This window comes from Eublepharis macularius, chromosome 4 (genome assembly GCF_028583425.1).
Source record: "Eublepharis macularius isolate TG4126 chromosome 4, MPM_Emac_v1.0, whole genome shotgun sequence".
Taxonomy (NCBI): Eukaryota; Metazoa; Chordata; class Lepidosauria; order Squamata; family Eublepharidae; genus Eublepharis; species Eublepharis macularius.
Window position 1 is genome coordinate 28,504,463 of NC_072793.1, and position 20,385 is coordinate 28,524,847.

The 20,385-nt window shown below is 44.0% G+C and overlaps 1 protein-coding gene across 2 annotated transcripts in view; it reads left to right on the plus strand.

The window, feature by feature from the left end:
• Positions 1-655: 655 nt before the first annotated feature.
• The window catches only part of MBTD1 (mbt domain containing 1), a 70,789-nt gene continuing 51,059 nt past the window's right edge, over positions 656-20,385 (plus strand). Inside the window, exons 1-5 of one of the 2 annotated variants that reach the window (XM_054976809.1) lie at positions 656-729; positions 7,249-7,450; positions 12,417-12,556; positions 17,922-18,036; positions 18,690-18,775. In XM_054976809.1, coding sequence (XP_054832784.1) covers positions 709-729; positions 7,249-7,450; positions 12,417-12,556; positions 17,922-18,036; positions 18,690-18,775 — 564 coding nt within the window. In that variant the 5' untranslated portion in view covers positions 656-708. The remainder of the gene's footprint in view (positions 730-7,248; positions 7,451-12,416; positions 12,557-17,921; positions 18,037-18,689; positions 18,776-20,385) is intronic. The other variant, XM_054976810.1, reaches the window with a different exon arrangement.

Below are 20,385 nucleotides of genomic sequence, written 5' to 3' on the forward strand. Positions count from 1 at the left end.
TGACGCTGGCCCAACAAACCCCGGAAGTGAAGGCAACGAACGCTGCACAGCATTTGTTATCTCTCTATGATTTCCCGTCAATCTCTGCTCACGTGACTCCTTCTTAGTCCCGCCCCCCTCTCCACATGACCCACTTTTTCGATTTATTTATTTTTTCCTCATAAGAACCGCTTTCTGGGCGGATCGTTCCATCGTTCACATTGCGGGGGGTAAAAACGGATTTGTTTTTACCATAGCAACACACCCTTCTAAAGGCACCTTAGCCTCGGCCAACGTAACCAACAGCAAGAAGATCGTAAACCGTTGAGCCCCCACACTGCCGGGCCAATCACGACGGCTGTTTTTAAAACAACCGCCCCCCCCCCGGCCAATCGCCTCCTCTCTCACATTATAGTTCAGGCCAACCACCCCCGTACGGCGAGCGAGGACGATCCAGAGAGCGAGGGGGCCAATGAGGAGGCGCCGTGGGCGGGGGCGTTGTGCGCGTGCGCAGTGCGGTTATGCTAATGTTGTTGATATTCTGGGGCTGGGAGTTGAATGTCTTTTCTCTCCCTGGTTAAAGTGAGAGGCTGAACTTTCTTCCTCCTCCAACCTGGCCCTGCCCCTCAGCAAGGGGAGGGGGCGAGCCTGGGGGAGGGGGCTGAGCCGAGGGGGTGGGAGGGGGGAGGAGAGCCGCAGTAGGAGGCAGCCGCTGCCCATGAGGGCCTGATGGAAAACACAAAGGACCTGGTGAGTCGAGCGCGGCAGCCCCCCGCGGGGAGGGCGAGCGAGGCGCTGCGGAGCTCCGCGGGGGCGGGGGAGCGGGGCGGGGAGAAGCCCGGCCGGACTGCCTGCTTGCACGTCGCGAGGGGTCCCGCAGGCTGTTTGCTGAGCCCTGAGCGCCGTCCTGCCTTCCGAGGGGGAGGGAAGTTGGCAGGCATGTGGCCCCGAGGGGGAGCAACGACTGCCAGGTGAGACATGCCGAGAGTGGCTCAAGGTGGGCAGCCGTGTTCGTCGCTCTGTAGCAGCAGGAAAAGAGCAGGAGCTCCTCTAAGGCTGACAACATTTGTGGTAGGGGACGAGCTTCCGTGAGCCACAGCTCTCTTCTTCAGTACTCACGAGCCCTCCTCACCCCCTACCGCCAATTCAGAGAGTCAAGAGCGTCCTCCCCCCTCCCTTCCTGCTTCTGCAGCTGTAGCGGTGGGGACTTGGGAAAGTTCTCCTTCCTTGTGTTGGCGTGAGGGAACCAGCATCAACTCTGCATCTCTGGCGTGATTCCGAGCTCCCGGTTGGTGGAATCTGGCTGCCTGCCCCTCGCGGCGAGTTATTTCATAGGGCATGCTGGATCTCCATCCAGGTTTCTTCGGAGGGCTCGTGTGACCTGTTCGGGTCTGGCGCACTAAAAGGCAGCGCGTGGAGAGGAGGTGTGCACAAGCATTCCTGCCGCTTTGGGTGTGCATGGGATCTTAAGCAAGCAACTCTTCTTCAAAGCCTTTTGTTGTTGTGCCGGCTTTGGAAAAAGTAAAGTTTGGAAGTTATAGAGGGGATGTTTTTGTTTGCAACTGTCGTAGAGAGACGTGTTTCAAAATCTAGTTATTAGGAGAAGGGGAAACTTAGCAATTAGGGAGAGGCCGTTGTTGCTTGGCTGGTGTTGTTTTCTTTTTCTCATTGTTCATCTGTGATCTAGTATGTCATGCCTGCTTGGGTTCATTTAAAAACTCTTTGAACAGCTTATGAAGGAACATTTTTAAAAAATGTACGTAAAAACCTGGCTGTTTTAAAGATAAATTGTCAGAATGTGTGTAAATGCATGTACTGGAGAGGCAGCGTTTCTGCATTTGGTTTGCCAATGAAATTCTTATTGCATGCTCAGAACTTGGTTACATGGGACCTTTCTAATGAGATTTGCTAAATGTAAATCTTGGACCTTATTTCAGATGTTTGCTTCTGCTATGGAAGGGTGTGACAAGTAGGTAAAATATTTGGGACAGTGTTGCTTTCACTTCTGTTGATGCAGAGCTTTGTCAAGGCTTTCTTCATTTACCTCCGGGGAAGTTCACATTGCTCATGGCTTGGCCCTGCCCTGTCTTTCTAGCATGATTGTCTCTAGAAGATGTATATCAACCATTCTCATTCGCATTAGTCTCTCTGATAGATAATGCATAGATAAATCTTTTGCTCTGTTAATCTGGCTATTAGCCATTCTATTATGCTTTGAATTGACCTGAAAACATTTAACAATGAGATCCTTCTGAGTCTTTTTCTGAAGAAGTTTGTGTTTTAAATCCTTTTGTTTTACTCACCAGAATCATAATAAACTCAATGGAAGTTGTCCTTTGTGCTGGATGATATTTGCTAAGTATCACCATCATAAAAACATAAGAAGAGCTCTGCAGTATCAGACCTGGGTCCATTTAGTCAAGCATTCTGTTTCACACAGCGGCCAGGACGGAGGCTCAGCCACAAGGAATAGAGGCCAAAGCCTTTTTCTTGAAGTTGATTTCTGGCACTGGTATTCAGAGGTGCAGTGTTTCTGAAAGAGGAAGTTCCCTCTAATTACCATGCCCAGCCTGGAGGTCTCCCGCTGTATCAGGAGACTTGCCTCCCCCAGTCTTCATGTATAGTCTGCCCTGGATCGCCCAGGTGAGCCTGATCTCCAGATCTCAGAAACTAAGCGGGGTTAGCCTTGGTTAGTAATTGGATTGGAGACCTCCAGCCAAGACCAGGGTTGCAGAGGCAGGCAATGGCAAACCACCTCTGTTAGTCTCTTGCCATGAAGACCCCACCAGAGGTTACCATAAGTCAACTGTGACTTGAGGGCAGGATTTTGTTTTCGCAATGGTTAGTAGCTGCTGGTAAACCTATCCTTCATGAATATGTCTAGTACCTCTTTTAAACCTATCTGTTCCTGTGGCCATTGCTACATCCTCTGGCAGTGAATTCCACATCTTAATAACTTGGGTAAGCAAGTATTTCCTTTTATCTGTCCTGATTCTTGAATCAACTGCCCATTAATTTCATAGGATGCTCTCAAGTTCTAGTATTTTTGGAGAGAAAGTTTCTTTATCTGCTCTTTCTTCCCCGTGCATAATTTTATAAACTTCTATCTTGTCCTTAGTTGTCTTTTTTCTAAATTGAAAACACCCAGACTCTTCATCCTTTCCTTGTAAGGAAGGTGTTCCAAACCTGTAATCATATTAGATGCTCCCTTCTGTACTTTTCCCAGCTCTGCAATGTCTTTTTTCCGATATGATCTTCAGAACAGCACACAATATTCTGAATGAGGCTGCATGGTGTGGCTAGGGAACGCCAACCTTTTTGGATGAAACAGACCCATTTTGATTTTTGTACAGACCAGATTTTGGGACTGAAACTGTTTTGGTGGCCCTGGTAGATAGTCTTCACCCAGAGAGAGACATGCATGTATTCTTGTTAATTCTCCTGAATCTTCCAGAGCTTTTGATTCCATCAACCATGGACCTTCAGGACCACATGGCTATGGTGCATGTTGATGGCACCATACTTCAGTGTGTTGGTTCCTATCTGGCTGATCAGTACCAGAAGGTAGTGCTAGAGAACAGCTGAGTGACACCATAGATTTGTGCTACAGGGTTTTGCATGGCTTAGTTCTGTCACCTCATGCTTTTAAACATTTATCTGAAATTATGGGAAGAAGGTATCTGGGTATTTGGAGTGAAGAATCCTTGTATAAATGACAGCCAACGCTGTTACTTTCACCATTGTCACTCCTGGGAAATGGTAATGAGCTAAATGAGGGCCAGTAAACTGAAACTCAGTCCAGATAAGACTGTTTGCTGATCTTGGAGCAGGTTAGGTTGCAACTTGGGGTGCTGCTAGATCTGGAGGTACAGAGGGAGATTGAAATCTCCTCTATGACATATAGTATCTTTGCCCAACTTGGGCTCTGCCAGCTTGAGGTTTTCCGTGAGTGGTAGGATTTGGTCATGGCCATTCATGCTTTAATTATATCCAGGTTAGATATGCAGGTCTGCCTTTGATAAAAGCTTTGACTGGTAGCAAATGGGGCTGTGAGGCTGTTGACTGGCATAAGCTACAGGGAACACAGGTTACCAATTCAAAAAGAACTATACCAAATGCCCATTTGTTTGCAGGACAATTCATGTGCTGATTATTTACCTGTAAAGCCTCAAATGGCCTGGAATTTGGTCTACTTAAAGGACTGCTGTTGTCAGCTTTTGAGGTCATCCTTGGAGGCTCAGTTCTGTGTGCATTTTACCTTCTGAAGTAAAGTGAATGCCCACAAGAGCTGTAGCTCCATGGCTGTTCATTTGCTTGGTGTGGAGTCATTTTAAGTTTTGCTTGTTAGATAAAACATTTGTGTGTCAACGTGTTTTAGCTGACCTGCTTTTAATATTTTCACATCTCACCAGCTTGTGTCTTATTGTCTTTATTGGTATTGAAATCCTCAATAAAGTGCTGTATTTTTACGCTGAATGCTGGTTTTAGTGCTGCTTTTTTCATTAGATATACTTCTATTGCTTGTCATTTTACTTGATATTTTCAGTTTTATGTTTGGAATTTGTGGATGTGGTTTATTAATCAAGATTTGAAAAATACTATGGAAATGTTCAGTTAAGAGTGCTGGATATAATTCTTTAAAAAATAATTTCTGTTCAAGACCTGCATCTTCTGCAAGACTTCCCTGTTAGTCTTTGGTGTCCTGTTCCATCCACCTCATCTGCTCCTGGTAGTGGTTTTTATACTGTTTTAGAGAACCCTGGAGTTCCTTAGGACCTTATCGGGGACTCTTCATTGAGAGGATCACTAATAGCAAACACGGTTTCCTGAAAGACAGCTTACCAGTCTACAGATTTGAGATTTAGAAGAAACTTGAAAAAAGAATTGCATCTCTACTGAGTGAGAGATGCATCATATGTTGGCCCAGTTGCCTGGTTTCCTCACTCTTAACTAGCATAATTTCAGCCCAAATTTTACCGAACCATAGGAGATTGATGTTAAGATAAATAGAGTGAGGAGCTGTGAAATAAATAGGACTGGGTGGAATAAAAACGTTTAGGGTGCTATTGACACACGCTACTTTCTGTTAAACCAGCTTTGGTAGTGGTGGTGGGGCTTCCTCTTTAATGGTCTTGGTAAACCCCATGCTGATCCAAGATGGAAAAACAACTTCAGCCTCCAAATATTGGTTTTATCCCTTTCTTCTTGGTTTTCCCCACTCCCAGCATCTCAAAGAACTCAAGATGACTCATAGCCAACACATAAAGAATAAAATACAATAAAAGGAAGATATAATAAACTGTAGCAATAGTTCACCCTCCATTCCTTACAAAGGTTGTTGTCCCTTTCTCTCCTCCCCTAGTTAGCAGTCATTTTTTGCCTGTAACTGAAAGGTCCAGTGATGGGGCCTGCTTTGGGTGACTGCTAACTTAATTGCCAATGGCAGGCTTTGAAGAAGAGTCTTGCATGATGACCTGAGCATGCAGTCCTCGAGGTATCCTAGCCTCAGACTTTTTAGGCTTTAGAAATCAAAGCTAGCTATTTTGTGCCCCAAAACAGGGAGCCAGTACAAATGTGTCTATGAAGTTGTATATAAAGCAACAGGTTATTTTGTGAGGACTCATTTGTCTAGCTTCCCACTTGTCAGTATGCTTAATTGTTTGAGATCTTTTCATTATGTGCTTTTTTGACATATATGTATCCTGATTTGCACTGTGCAAGAGATATCCCTTTAGTTATGGCATTCTGCCACCGAGCATTTTGACATGTATCATTGTCTCAGTGCATAGCGAAGGCATATACACACACAGAGTTCTAAAATATTATGATGCTTACATGTTTCATTCTATTAGTCAGTTACCATGGAATTGCTTCTATGGCAGATCACTGCTTGAGGAGACTAGTCTACTTCAAACATTGAAAATATGTGAAAGGGAAACACATGCGGAACTAGCTATTTTCAGTGGACAACAGCAAACACAGTAGAGAATGTGAAGAATAGCAATGAGGCACACCTTGGTATACCTTCTTTGGTTCTGTTCTTGTTGGTTATAGGAAAGATTCTCTATTTTCTGAATGAACTTTTAAGTTGGTTGATAATGAGACTAACTGGATCTCTTGGTGAATTTCAGTAATAGCTCTTATTTCCATTTTTTCAGAAGTTTAGAAATTGCTTAATACGAAGGGCGCCAGGTAATATTTGTTACCTTCTGGTTAACAGGAGTGGATAAAATGTGTTTAAAAGTTTCAGACATGGCAGTAGTTGATAAATGTATACTTGAATTTTAGGGATAAAAATTAGATGTTTTGTCTGTGCCTTGTTGAAGCTCATTTTGCGATGTGAATGGGCACTCTGCTTTTGACCTGTGACTATGTGTGTCTGTGATTAATAACCTTGTATGTAACTTAGAGAAACTGTGTAGCAGGATTGTGTTATGTACTGTGTGTTGTTTGCTCTCCTTCCTCAACTCAAATGGAAGTGTGATACGCCGTTTGGAAAGTGAGTACATATGACCAATGCCGCACTTTGCCCCAGTGGACATCTTGAGAGGAGGGTGTCATGAAATGAAGCAGGGCAAGAGCATCTGGAGGAGACAGCATCTGGCAGATATGGTGATGGAGGGCCCTAGTGGAGTCTTTCAGTCTACATGCAGGGAGCCAACCTGAAACTCTGAATGGCTGCTCTTTACAGCCCAGTATGAAAACATTGCCATCTCTTATTCATACCTTTTTATTGGACCAGTGGAATGTCAGGCTCTGGGAGTCCAGAACCTCTTGCAACTAGAAACCCTTTCCCTTTTGTTTTCTTAGACTGCGTGCTTCACTGTATTCCTGTATTTTTGCATTAGACGTTGTGCAATAAGTAGATAAGTTATTTAGCTGGAGAAGTTGTGCCTTGATCTTTGCTACAATATGCCCTAGCCATTCAATATGCTACTGCATTAAAAAAACCCTGCATGGATGTTTCCTCCAGGGCAGTTACAGAAGGCAGGGGGCATCCCAGCTCAAAGTGGGGGCAGAAAGTGGAGATCCTGGAGGTGGTGGTGGCGCTACATGAAGTACAGCGAGAGGGGCATGACCATGGGTACATGACAGCCAGTATTGTCTCATCTCCTGATTATTTAAATGTTTTAGGAGTTCTGCATTAATTGTAAATATAGAATTGTACTGTATAATGCATACTGCATGAAAACGTAAAACTTGTTTAAATGCTGCAATCGTTCTAATAACGTCAGAAACTTCAGTATTTTTCATTTCTCTTTTTTTTAGACTGAACATTCTTCACGGACAGAAAGGAAGAGACGTGACTCTTTCGGGATGTTTGATGGTTATGATAGCTGCAGTGAGGATACCAGTAGTAGCTCCAGTTCTGATGACAGTGAAGAGGAAGTCACTCCTTTACCCTCCAGTCTCCCAATTATCAAGAATAATGGACAGGTCTACACGTATCCTGATGGCAAATCTGGCATGGGTGAGCACAAAAACTTAATAGATTTTTCAATTGAAAGTCCAGTTGAATGGCATGCAAATGTCTTGAGTTGTCTGGACCAAACTGTTTCAGAATACTTCTGAGTTCTTTTGTTCTATGAGTATGTTTGATGTTTGCATCAGAGGCTAAATGTTGGTGTACTAGTGGCTTTTTTATATGCTCTGCTGGAAGCTTCCTTATTACTGATAAATCACAAAATGTTTTCAGTGAGCCATGAAAGTATGCATAAATCCTAGAAAACCATGATTTTAATGTATTTGTTTCTAATTTAATTTAAATTAAATTTATTTCATTTTTTTTCCGCCCTCCCTGCTTTCGCAGGCTCAGGGCGGATAACAAAATTACAAGCATCAAATACCATTAAAACTTTAAAACAATACATCTAATCGATTAAATTATAGCTCTACAAGCATATAAATGTCATATATTTACATATAGATAATTAAAATTTAAAAAGCAGCACATAGTTTAGATTTGATGTTCCGCCTAGCGGTTCTTCCAGAGCAATACATGCAGTATTAAGTGTGGACCACAACATCCACATTCGCATATGGGCGAAATGGTTTAACCCCCCCTCCACGGGGGGTGGGGCGGCACCGCCCAGCGTCAGCCATATGCCTGGTGGAATAGCTCCCTCTTACAGGCCCGGCGAAATGCAAGCAAATCTTGCCGGGGCCTAGTCTCGTACGACAGAGCATTCCACCAGGCCGGGGCCAGTCCTGAAAAGGCCCTGGCCCTGGTCGATGCCAGGCGGGCCTCCCTAGGGCCAGGGACCCTTAAAAGATGTTTCCCGCCTGAATGGAGAGTCCTCCGGGGCTCATATGGAGAGAGAGAGACGATCCCGCAGATATGTCGGTCCCAGTCCGCATAGGGCTTTATAGGTTAGCACCAAAATCTTGAACCTGATTTGGTACTCCACCGGTAACCAGTGCAGCTGGCGTAGCACTGGTGTAATATGCTCCCACACCGGTGCTCCAGCGATGACCCACGCCGCTGCATTCTGCACCAGCTGTAACCGCCAGATCAGGCCCATGGGAAGCCCAGCGTAGAGCACGTTTCAGTAGTCCAGCCTAGAGGTGACCATCGCTTGGATCACTGTAGTCAGGTCGTGGGGGGATAGATAGGGGGCAAGCTGCCTGGCCTGCCAGAGATAATAAAAGGACGACCTGGCAACTGCAGTGATCTGGTCCTCCATCTTCAAGGAGGAATCCAGAATCACCCCCAGGCTCCTAACTCTCGGGGCCAGTGTAAGTACTGCCCCATCAAGTGTAGGAACCTGGGATCCCAAAGCCACCTCCCCACGACTCAAGTACAGGATCTCCGTCTTTGTGGGATTCAATTTCAGCCGACTTTGTCTCAACCTGCCAGCCACAGCCTCAAAAACACGCTCCAGGACATCAGGGGTCGATCCAGGCCGTCCGTCCAACAACAGATAAAGTTGGGTGTTATCCGCATATTGGTGACACCCAAGCCCGAAACTCCACACCAACCTGGTGAGGGGGTCATATAGATATTAAATAATAATGGAGAGAGTATCGCTCCCTGCGGCATACCACATACCAGTGGCCTACGAGATGACACTCTCTCCCCAAGCACCACCCTCTGTCCCCAATCATGGAGAAAGGAGATCAGCCACTGCAGTGCTGTCCCCTGAATCCCCACATTGGCAAGGCGGTGGACCAGAAGCTCGTGATCGACCTTATCAAATGCTGCTGACAGATCCAATAAAATCAGCAGTGCTGATCCGCCCTGATCCAGATGTCTGCAGAGATCATCTTTGAGGGCCACCAGCAGTGTCTCGACCCCATGACCCGGGCGGAAACCAGACTGGAAAGGATCTAGGGCCGAGGTCTCCTTCAGGAAATTCTGCAGTTGCTTCTCTGCCGCCCGCTCAATCACCTTCCCCAGAAACGGGAGGTTAGAAACCGGTCGGTAACTGAGCAGGTCGGCAGGATCTAATGATGGTTTCTTCAGAAGAGGCCGTACCACAACTTCCTTCAATGCCCTGGGAAAAACCCCAGAGCTCAAGGATAGGTTTATAATCTCCTCCAAGGAATCCCATAGCCTGTCAACACTGGCTTTCACCAGCCATGACCGGCACGGGTCCAAGGGGCACGTGGTAGGCCATACCACCTGCAGAATCCTGTCCACCTCTTCCCCGAAAAGAGGGCTGAAATGATCAAATATAGGTCCCGAAGATGGCCAAGGGGCCTCTAGTTCGTTTACTGTATCAACCGTGGCTGGTAAATCGCGGCAGAGAAGCAAGATCTTATCAGTAAAAAAAAGCTCGCAAAAGCCTCATAGCTTATCTCCAAATTCAACTTTTGGTGGTCTCCACCTGGATGGGAGACCAATGAGCGAACCACATTAAATAATTTAGCCGGGTGTGAGCTAGCTGATGCGATGGAAGCTGGATAATACTCCTTCTTCACAGCTTTCACCGCCATCTCATAGGACCTCATAAACAGCCTATAAGATGTTCTTGCTTCCTCGTCACGAGATCGCCACCACGCGCTCTCAAGTCGTCTTAGCTCCTGTTTCTGCCGCCGTAGCTCCACCGTATGCCAAGGAGCCCAGTGACTCCAGCAGCGAAGAGGATGACAGGGAGCGATTTCATCGATGGCCTCAGAGAGCCGGACTTGCCAGCTCTCCACTAGCTCATCTAATGAACCACCGTGGAGCATCGGTTCCTGCAGAGCATTCTGGAACCCAGTTGGGTCCATAAGTCTCCGTGGGCAAGCATAAATTTGCTCACCGTCCTTGCAGGGGGGGGGGGGCGGCACACCCAGCCGGGCCTTCACAACTGCGTGGTCTGACCATGGCACTGACTCTGCTCTATCCAGAACGACATCCAGTCCCATCCCGAAGATCGAATCTAGCGTGTAGCCTGCTTCATGTGTGGGTGCCGATACAAACTGGGAGAGTCCCAGTGTTGCCATGGCTGACACCAGGTCCGTAGCCTGTATAGAGGTGGCATCATCTACGTGGGCGTTGAAATCCCCCAACACCATCAGCCTGGGATACTTCAAGGCCCACCCAGCAACCACCTCCAACAGGCGTGGTAAGGCATCTGCCGGTGCGCTAGGCGGTTGGTACACCAAGCAGACAGCCAAACTCTCCTCGCCATTCCACACCAGGCCCACACAATCAATGCCAGAGATCTTCGGGGCGGGAAGCGGCTTGAAAGAGAAACCCTCCCAGACAAGGATTGCCACCCCTCCCCCCCCACCCTCAGTTCGTGACTGATGAAGGACTGCATAACCTGGGGGGGGTCAGGTCACCCAGAGCAACTGTTTCTCCTTCCCTCACCCAAGTCTCGGTCACACATACCAGGTCCATATTAGCTGCCATAAAAGTATCATGCAGCATACTGGTCTTATTATTTATGGACCTGGCATTGCACAACATCAGTGTCGAAGGGTTTTTTTTCCTAGCTCCAACATCGGCGTGCCTCGGGATGGGGCGTAGGTTGGAAGGGCACCGAGCATTTCCACATCTCTGTGACCTTCTCGCTTTAAACCGAGCCCCACCGCCATGCCTCCCCCGTCACCAGAGGACTGGTATCCCTGGCCCTATCTCAGATGCCTTCCTTATATCCATCCCCCTATCACAGCATACAGACATCCTAATCAACAATAATTTACACAATGAACTGTGATATCTAAATACAACTTCAGCATAGTTCTAGGGGGGTTGTTGCATTATAATTACATTTAGAAAATAGGAGGTGGGGAGTGTTGTAGAACATAGCTGAGAACACAGAATTTTTGTGATGGCATCACACTTGCTTCTTCGAATCTAGGTCATCCACAACTTTTACTATAATTTTCTAAAGTCACAATATACAGTCTTTCTCACACATGTACATATTCACATAGAAAGGAAACCAAAATTCATATGCTGATGAGTAATATCTCCGTTTGAAAGGAAAGGGAAAACAGAAGAGCAAAGTAAGCCCTGGGAGGAGGGAAGCAAATTTAATTCAGTGCACCTCACTGATATAATTTCTTTATCAGAAATTAGTTTACCCATATAAAATTAAGGAAGGAAGAAGATGAAGGAGAGAATCTACATATAAAACCTACAAAGACCTGTTTAAATGCTTGATTTGATTTTCTTGGACATGGTTTTAGCCAGGGCTTTTTTTCTGGGAAAAAAGGAGGTGGAACTCACTGGGTGCCATATGTGCATGCTTTGCGCACACACACTCCCGGTACCATGTGATGACATCACTTCCAGCAAGTGATGTCATCATGCAGGCAATGGCCACCCTGGAGCACTCCCACGCTCCACAGGGGGACCGAATAGGGCCCAAATCAGCCTGGAACATGCTGCTGCTGCTTGGGAGAGCACTCTGCTGCCCAGCAGCGGCCTGATCCTGGCCGTTTGGGGCCTGAATTGGGCCAAAATGGGCCTGAAATGGCCTGTATCAGGCCTGAATCTGCCTGGAACAGGCCCCTGCCCTGTGGGTGAAGCCTCCCCTGCCCAGCAGCGGCCTGATCTTGCCCATTTCGGGGCTGAAATGGGCCCAAAATGGCCAGATGGGCCCAAATTGGCCTGCGATGGGCTGCTGCAGCATGCGGAACCCTCCCCCACCCAGCAGCGGCCCGATCTTGGACGATACGGGCCCGAAACGGCCAGGATCAGGCCCAAATTGGCCTGGAACGGGCTGCTGCCAGACAGGGGAACCCTCCCCCACCCGGCAGTGGCCCGATCCTGGCTGTTTTGGGCCCGAATACCCACCAGTCGTGGATATTTTTAAGAGGTGCCAGAACACCATTCCGCTGCATTCTGGCTGAAAAAAAGCCATGGGGCCAAATAAATCGGTCAGGACAAGCTTAATTGGGGCTGCCTTCTGTGTGAACTGTGTGATAAAATCCTAACTGCAGTGGCTACTTGACAATGAATGTATATCATGGTTTTAGCATATTGTTTTTTTCTCCTTTAGCTACTTGTGAGATGTGCGGAATGGTTGGTGTCAGAGATGCCTTTTATTCTAAAACCAAGCGTTTTTGCAGTGTTTCCTGCTCAAGAAGTTACTCATCGAACTCTAAGAAGGCCAGCATTCTGGCCAGACTTCAGGTAACGGTACAGTCACAGTTTTATTCTCTTTATTACATAGATAAGCATATAAAGACATTTCTACAAGATTAAGTTAAAATCTGTTTTTTGAAGATTGTTAGCTATTTTTAAATACAATGTAACATGATTCCAAAGAAGGAAATATAGTTAGACTGGACCAAAGGGCCATTTGATCCAGCATCTGCATTCTGACAGTAGCCAGCCATGTTCAGGTAAAACAGGGAATCTTATTCGTAGCTAAAGACCCTCAGAACTTTAACTTTTCTTCATAGGGAAAGTTCTTCAGTCCACTGATGACTTTGGTTTTCCTTTTATGTGCATTTCTATGTTTTTTTTCCTTCAGTTTCTCTATATGCTGAGTTAATGTTTTCTGTGGTTTATCTACCGTCAGTCCTAAGATCTCTCTCATGGATAGTCATGGCTAACTCAGACTTCATTTCCTTTGTAGCTTGTAAGAATACAGCTATCTTATTACTCAGAAAATTCTAGCTCAGTAATTTCTGAGATCTGAATATGACAATAAAAATAGCTGTACAGCCCAATCCTATGCATATTTACTCAGAAGTAAATTCTGTTAAATTCTGTGGGGCTCACTTCTAAATTAGTTACATCTTTACAATATTTTAAAACCACTTTACAGTGTGATTTATAAAATAGTCAAAGAAAACAAATTTAATTAACATATTATAATTTAGAAACGGGGAAAAAATCTGCAAATAACTAGTAAGATGTTGTTTAAAAAAAATAGAAAGAAAATCGAGTGGTCTTTACTTACTTCCAGAATGCTACGAGGGAGGCAGTCAAAACAGTTCGTGGGATGCAGTATCAGAGTTTCAAGTCAGTCGCCTGTGCTTCTAATACAAATCAATGTTGCTTCGTCTGAAGGTGGAGCTTAAAGCTGAGGTTCATCTTAAATTTCTGATAAATGGGGAGGAGATATCCCAGGACATGGAGGACTTTGTAATTTAAAACTAGCATTGTTAAATAGGTTTGTAAATATGTAAACAGCCAATGTCATCGTTTCAGTGTGGGTGTTAACATACATTTGCAGACACATCCATTACAATTTGGTTACACATGAAACTGCTTTATACTGAATCAGGCCATAGATGTATCAGGGTCAATATTTTCTCCTGTGTCTGGCAGTGGCTTTTCAGGACAGAAGTCTTTCATATCACTTCCTGCTTTATCATTTCCACTAGAGATGCTGAGGATTAAACCTGGGACTTCCTGTATACAAAGTAGATACCGTACTACTGAGGTATGGCCCACCCGAAGCAGCACCAATCAAAATTTCTGTTTAAGCACTACTCCTCTGAGCATATTACAGTAACTTGCAGTGAAATCCTAAGCAGAGTTACTCCAGTCTAAGCCCATTGATTTCAATGGGCTTAGATGGGAGTAACTCTGTTTAGGATTTCACTGTTAATCTTGAGACTATGGAGGCATGGCAGTGGTGAGGACTTACCCTTCCTGCTAAGGGCAAAGCTAGTGTATTAATAAAAGCTGGTAAAAGGCACTCTAATCACAGTCACTGAAGCAAACAGGAGCAAGGCCAGGTACTGAAGTGTCTTCAAGCTCTGTGAAGCTGAACTTTTACAGGGAGTGCAGTTCTGTCTACAAAAGCTTCCTGGACTCATTTGGATTGAGTCTAAATGTGTTTACCCTTGTCCAGACCTTTACTAAACCCAAGCAAGAAGTTCTGGAACATCATGATGTATCCTGGACCGGATGAGTTGAAGGCATTGAGTTAGATATCATCTACAAATTTAACACTGCATTCCATTACTCTGAGTGACTTCTCCCAGGGTTGTTATAGAGACAAAACTGATTCCTTGGGCATTCCATAGGGAAGAATTATAGTTCTCCAGCAACCCTTGACGAAAGCTTCTTTCCAGGAAGAAGCAGAACCAGTGTCTTTTCCTCCCATCCTGAGAAAAATTCCATAGTTGATGTATTGAAAGCCACTGAGAGGTTCAGAAGAATGAACAGGATCACACACCCCTGTCTTTCTCTGGGTGCAGGTCATCCATCAAAGCAGTTTCTGTCCTGAATCCCAGTCTGAAACCAGATTGAAATGGATCTAGATAATCAGCTTCATCCAAGAGCATTTGGAATTATCCAGCAGATGCTTTGACAAGAACTTTGGCCAAAATCGTAAGTTAGATGTAGGACTAAAATTACCTAGGTTGATGGAGTCAAATGTTTTTGGTGGTTTTTTTTTTTTTTGAGGAGGCACTAACAGACTCCTTCCCAGAGTGAAAGATTTTACTGTTTTCTGACTAGATCAGACAACTTATTATCACTTGATGTCGCCAGCCACATAGGACGAATTGTGATCCCAACTTTTCCAAGCATCTCTTCTGTGTCCTTCGGTGAAATCAGTTGCAACTGATTTAGGCTTTAGTGATGGAGGCTATCAAGGGAACCTAGAGAACAGAACTAATAATCAGTACAGTGTCTTGAATTGGAACAGATTGCATCCATTTTTTTAGTCTGCAAAATGTTTTGCAAACTGTTGACAGCGAACTAGTTTCTTGGGTTTCTATTAGCAGAAAGTAAAAGTTCTTTGCTGCCATCTCCACCTGGGAACAGGCCTTTGTACAGTGTGTTTGCTAGAGCATAGGTGGCAGAAGGTTCTGAAGAAGTCTAACCAGCCTTACCAGCTGCTTCATCCCCAGTACTGTTCCAGAAGACCAAGGAGCAGCCTCAGATCTACATCATGAAAATGGACATCTGGGACAACAGTTTCAGTGTCCTGGGCCTACTCCCGGTTCTAGAATTCTGCCAGGGCCTTGACATAGAGCAATGTGGAATTTCACGAGCATTAGCAAACTTTGGGGATAGACCATTTTTAATCAGTCTTCCACCCCCTGCAAAGGTTAACAAGCTCCATGACTACCTGGTAATGATTTGTCCATAAGGAAAACCATAAAATCTCCCCCATCCAAAGATCACCACCCTCATGTTCAGAGCAAAATACCAAGTTGAAAGATTGGCTGGTAGAGTATGGAAAGCCCATTGGAACATCCCTGTGATCGTCATAGCAGCCATGAAGCCTTGAGCCGCTCCAGATGAGGGGCATCAGTATAGATACTGTAATCCAGGACTAGCAGCCATGAGGTTGCCAAAACCAGGCTTGAAGTGTTCTCTGAGATCAGTTATGGAGTCTTGTTCTATGTGGGACAGGTAATATATTTACAGAATTCCCAGTCTGCTTGTAGTAACAAATGCAAGATATCTGCACTTAGCAAAGATAGTTTGTGGGTTTCGGGATTCCAGTGAACAAGATTAAATCATTGTGGTTAATGGCAATTCACCCCATTCACCTGTGCCAGAGTTTGCTGCATCAAGATAACAAGATCTTGTCAGCACTATACATGCCAGGTTGGTATTTTCATCCAGAATAAAGTCCTGGATTACAGTTGTTTTATTAAGGACAAGTCTCACACTAAACAACATCTGTTGAGAATCCAGTACATTAACTTGAGGATCAGAGGTGGAGATGGATACCATTTCTTTAATCTGACTTTCTCCTGGCCCATCCAACCTTCAGCAACACATCTCCTCCTCCTGCGAATAATGCCCCTAATATTCCTGCAATATCTGTCTGACACTCTGCCAGAATAACATGTAAGACCATCAAAAACAAATGTAAGAAAAGGAGAAGGAGTCAGTGAGCGAAACAATCTCATCAATTAATGTTTTGGTAGCCTTCAACTCTGCTGGGAGGAAAAGTGTATAAGCCATCATCTCTGACCATGTTCTGAAGCATGACAAGTCAAACTCAGTGGCTGATCATCCCTCACAACAAAGGGAAAGAAATGTTTTCATCCAGCTCTTCCCTTGCCAAGTTTCCAGGCCCTTGCACTTGTTCCATTTGGAGAGTCTGCCGGAGGTCACCTCCGTTTGATGATGTCCTTTATCACCACTGTTAGTATCTCTAAGGGCCTAACCTGAAGTGCTCCTTCTCATCAGGCTAGTAGTGGTTAGGAACAGTTCCTGGATTGTTAGGGGGTGGGGAGAGATGGACTGGAGTACGGAATAATAAATACAGCAAATGCCAGGCTGCCTCACCTGCTGCCACCATCCTGCTCTGTAGCTCAGTGAAAGGTGGAGGAAAGGAGTCTGCTAGCCGCTTTCGCTTCTCTCTTCTGCTGGTAAATGGTGGCTGCTCCTTTCTTCTGCTGCTGTACTAAGTGCCACTGGTCATTGCCTCCCTGATCTGGGTATAAGCTCTCCCCAGAACTTCCATTACTCCTTAGTGTAAGTATGCATAGGATTGCAGCTTTAGCAATTTGATTTGTTCAAGAGTTAAATTTAACCAATTTTATCTAAAAGTATCAAATCTCAACATGAAGCATCGTGCTGGATATAGGAGCAAAATCAGACCAATCACTGCCTTCACTTTCAGTTCTCTATAGAGTTTGTGTAAAGGTTGCTTTAGTATTTTAGTGCTCTTGAACAATATGAAAAGGAGGCAATGAGAATATTCACACTAAAATTGTCCTGTAGGTTTTGTTTGTCCTTCTTATGACTCTTATAATTATGTACAAGGAATCTAGCTCTGTGTGTGTGTGCATGCACATTATGCTACCCCCCTGAAGCAATGAATGTACAATTAAATTGGCTGTCATGGGCCAGTTGCACCTGCAGTGTTAAGTGTCCCTCTGTAACTGCAGAATACTAATGCATTTTCATCTGAGAGTACTTGTTAGCTTAAAAGATCATGATGACTATTTCTGTAGCTCTCTCTTGAATCCTAATTCAGAGTATGAATAACCAGGATTGGGTCTTAATGGTTCTTTAACACATTGAATAATTTCCCCTGAAAAAAAAACACCAAACATTAATTTTTGGATTCTAACTTAAAGCTGGCTTCTCTAGTTTTTGCTTAGTTTCCTGTATCTGACATTTTAAAGAAAAACCCTTTTCATGATATGATGACTTTAATTTTAATCATCATAATCCTTTTCAGATACATATTATTGGCACACTGTCTTGTGATAGAATATCACAGATTAGCATATACAACTCATGCTATACTTTTTCATATATGTTGTTTGCATCGCACAATTTCTTCTTGATTGTAATATTTTAGTGTTTTCTCTAAAGTCATGTTATTAGTAAAACTGTACCTGGCTAGATATTTTATGAATGGTCTGGTATCTATAAACTTAGAGAGCACTTAATCCCTGCCTGTCTGCTTTCCAATTATATATTTTGTAAGAGTTCTTTTGCACTCGGGGTTTGCCTGTTTAAACAAGTGTTCCGAGAAATTATTAGTAAAACATGTATTTCCCGTTTTGAGTAGCAGAATGATAGACATTGTACTTGTGAAAAGGACCTTATTTAGCTCTTGTTGTTTTAGGGAAAACCTCCAACTAAGAAGGCTAAAGTGCTACAGAAACAACCTTTAGTTGCTAAATTAGCTGCATATGCTCAATACCAAGCAACGGTACAGAATCAGTCAAAGACTAAAACAGGTAACACAGGCATTAAGAATCTTAAGGAACTGTAATGACGGTAACAACCGTAACTAAGTGGGATCAGTATCGGAAGAATTAAGATGTATCTGTCTTTATCAGCAGTTACTTTGGATAAGTGAGGGTGATTTCTCTAAATGTTTTGAGGGATTGTGGGTCTTTGAAATGGTAGGATTAGTTCCAGCTGTGGTGGTAGGATCATCTTATGATAAAACATGCTAAATAAGACCCATTGAGAGGCTTAGGTGATTAGGCCTTGCTTGCATTTTTTCAGCTATACTGACTCTTGGAAAGATAACTTTGTCATATCACATTGTTGTGTATATTCTGGGAGATGGTCTTTCCCATACTACAGTGTCTGGCTGTATTTAAAGATTTCTTAGGGGCAGTGTTGGCATCAATGCATTGCATTTACTGCTATTTTTTTTCCAATTTGTAGTAGCTTGCGCTGGTCAAAAGCTGTATTGTTTCGATGGATCTGAATATAGTGGGTTATATCTCTGTATAGAAGATTACCAGATAGATCCTTTGAAAGTTTCTTGTAAACCAGCTTTTCTATGAATGTCAAACAGACTAGAAACTAACATTGGAAGTGTGTGTGTGTTTATATAAAACCGTATATACCTTGCTAAATAACACAACTCTTATTCTAGCATCTGTTCCAGTGGAAGGTTTTAACTGGGGTACCTACATCAGCAGCAATAGTTTTTCAGCCGCTCCTGTTAACTGTTTTAAACATGTAAGTATGTTTTACTTTACTGCAAGAAGTTTTAAAAAAGTATATAATTGTGAAATAAAGATTCAGGAATTTCCACCCCGAAGAAGCTAACTGCTTTTCTTTTAAGGATGTAGCAGTTGTGACAAAAACGTACTAGTAAGCTATACCTCTGATACTCACTTACATGCATATAGCATCTTCCAGTTTCCATAAAGTTGGTGTCTTAAACAGGTACACCTTGATAAACAGCTGTGCTTGACTGAAAGCCAGCTTGTCATGTCAGGCTTGGGTGGAGCGTTCTGCTTAGTACCTTGCTTGATTGTGCGCTAAACTGCCAGAGCACTTCCTGAGTACCAAATGGAGCACTCCTCCACAAAAGGTGGAGTTCAGCACAAGCACGTTTTTCAGGTTGATTTTGCAAGAAGGAGCATGTTTGTAATAAGCTACTTTGTCGTTAATAAGCTGTGTTGTATATTAAGCCAAATAGTAATGTTTAGGTAGATTTCTTACTGAGATCAAGAATAAAATTGCTTCAATAGAAAAGTGGTTGTTATAGCCTACAGTGAGAACTTGTGATATTTCTGCAACTCGTTCTTTTCCTACCATAAGGCAATTCTGAATTTCTTTTGTGCTGCATGTGTTGCCATCAGAGTGAGGAATGTACTCTACCTGACCTGCCCATCCCTTTAGCAGCACAAAAACTGAAGGGCACCACAGAATACTGTAGCAGTAGAAAGATACAAGGTTTTCTGTGGAGAAAGTTGCTGATCTTTATAATTAAAGTGCACCGTGCTACAAAACTTGTTACTCTATAGACATAAGAACAGGATAGAGTAAAAAGTTTTGTAGCATGGTACACTTTAATTATAAAACGGTTAAAGATCAGCAGCTTTTTCCATGGAGGATCTTGCATCTTTCTACTGGTACATCCCTTTAGCAGTAGCAAACATGGTAACATTGGGGAGGGGGGGTGCTGTGAGAATGAAATAACAGGCAGCAGAACTTATCTAGTCACAGTTGCCAAGGAAGCATGACCAAGAGAAGTCAAGCGATCTTTTTAGTCTCTAGTAATTTGATGTTGCTACCTATTCACTTTTTCTCCCTTTTCTGTTCATTTCCCCTCTGTGCATTGTCAACATGAGTTCAGGCATGTTGAAAGAGAACAGACCAAAGTCAGCAAGCAGAGCTGGTGTGACTGCAGCAAAGAGGTGTGCAGGCAGGATCTCTGTAACCAAAGGAATCCACGTAGTCGCTTTGCAGTCTTTGCCAGACATGATGTGATTACCTTCCCAAAAATTATTTGATTAGTACAAAACAGGAAAGAATTTAAAATGCAAACAGAAAGGAAGAAAAAAGAAAACCGTGCAGGCAGCAGTGCAGGCTACACAGACACTATTAGCAAATCTATACATAGGTTGTTATAAAAGGTTTCCAAATATCTAAAAATAAACGTATACGCAATTACCTTCTGTATGTGATATGTTCAAATGTTGATACATTTATCAACATTTCCTTCCTGCCGTCCTGCCTCCTCAACACATGGGAACGCCGCCTTTGTCTATAAGGTCTTCAATCCAATGTAAGGGCATGGAGGGTCCATTTCCATTGACCATCAATTAGAGTCCAAGAGA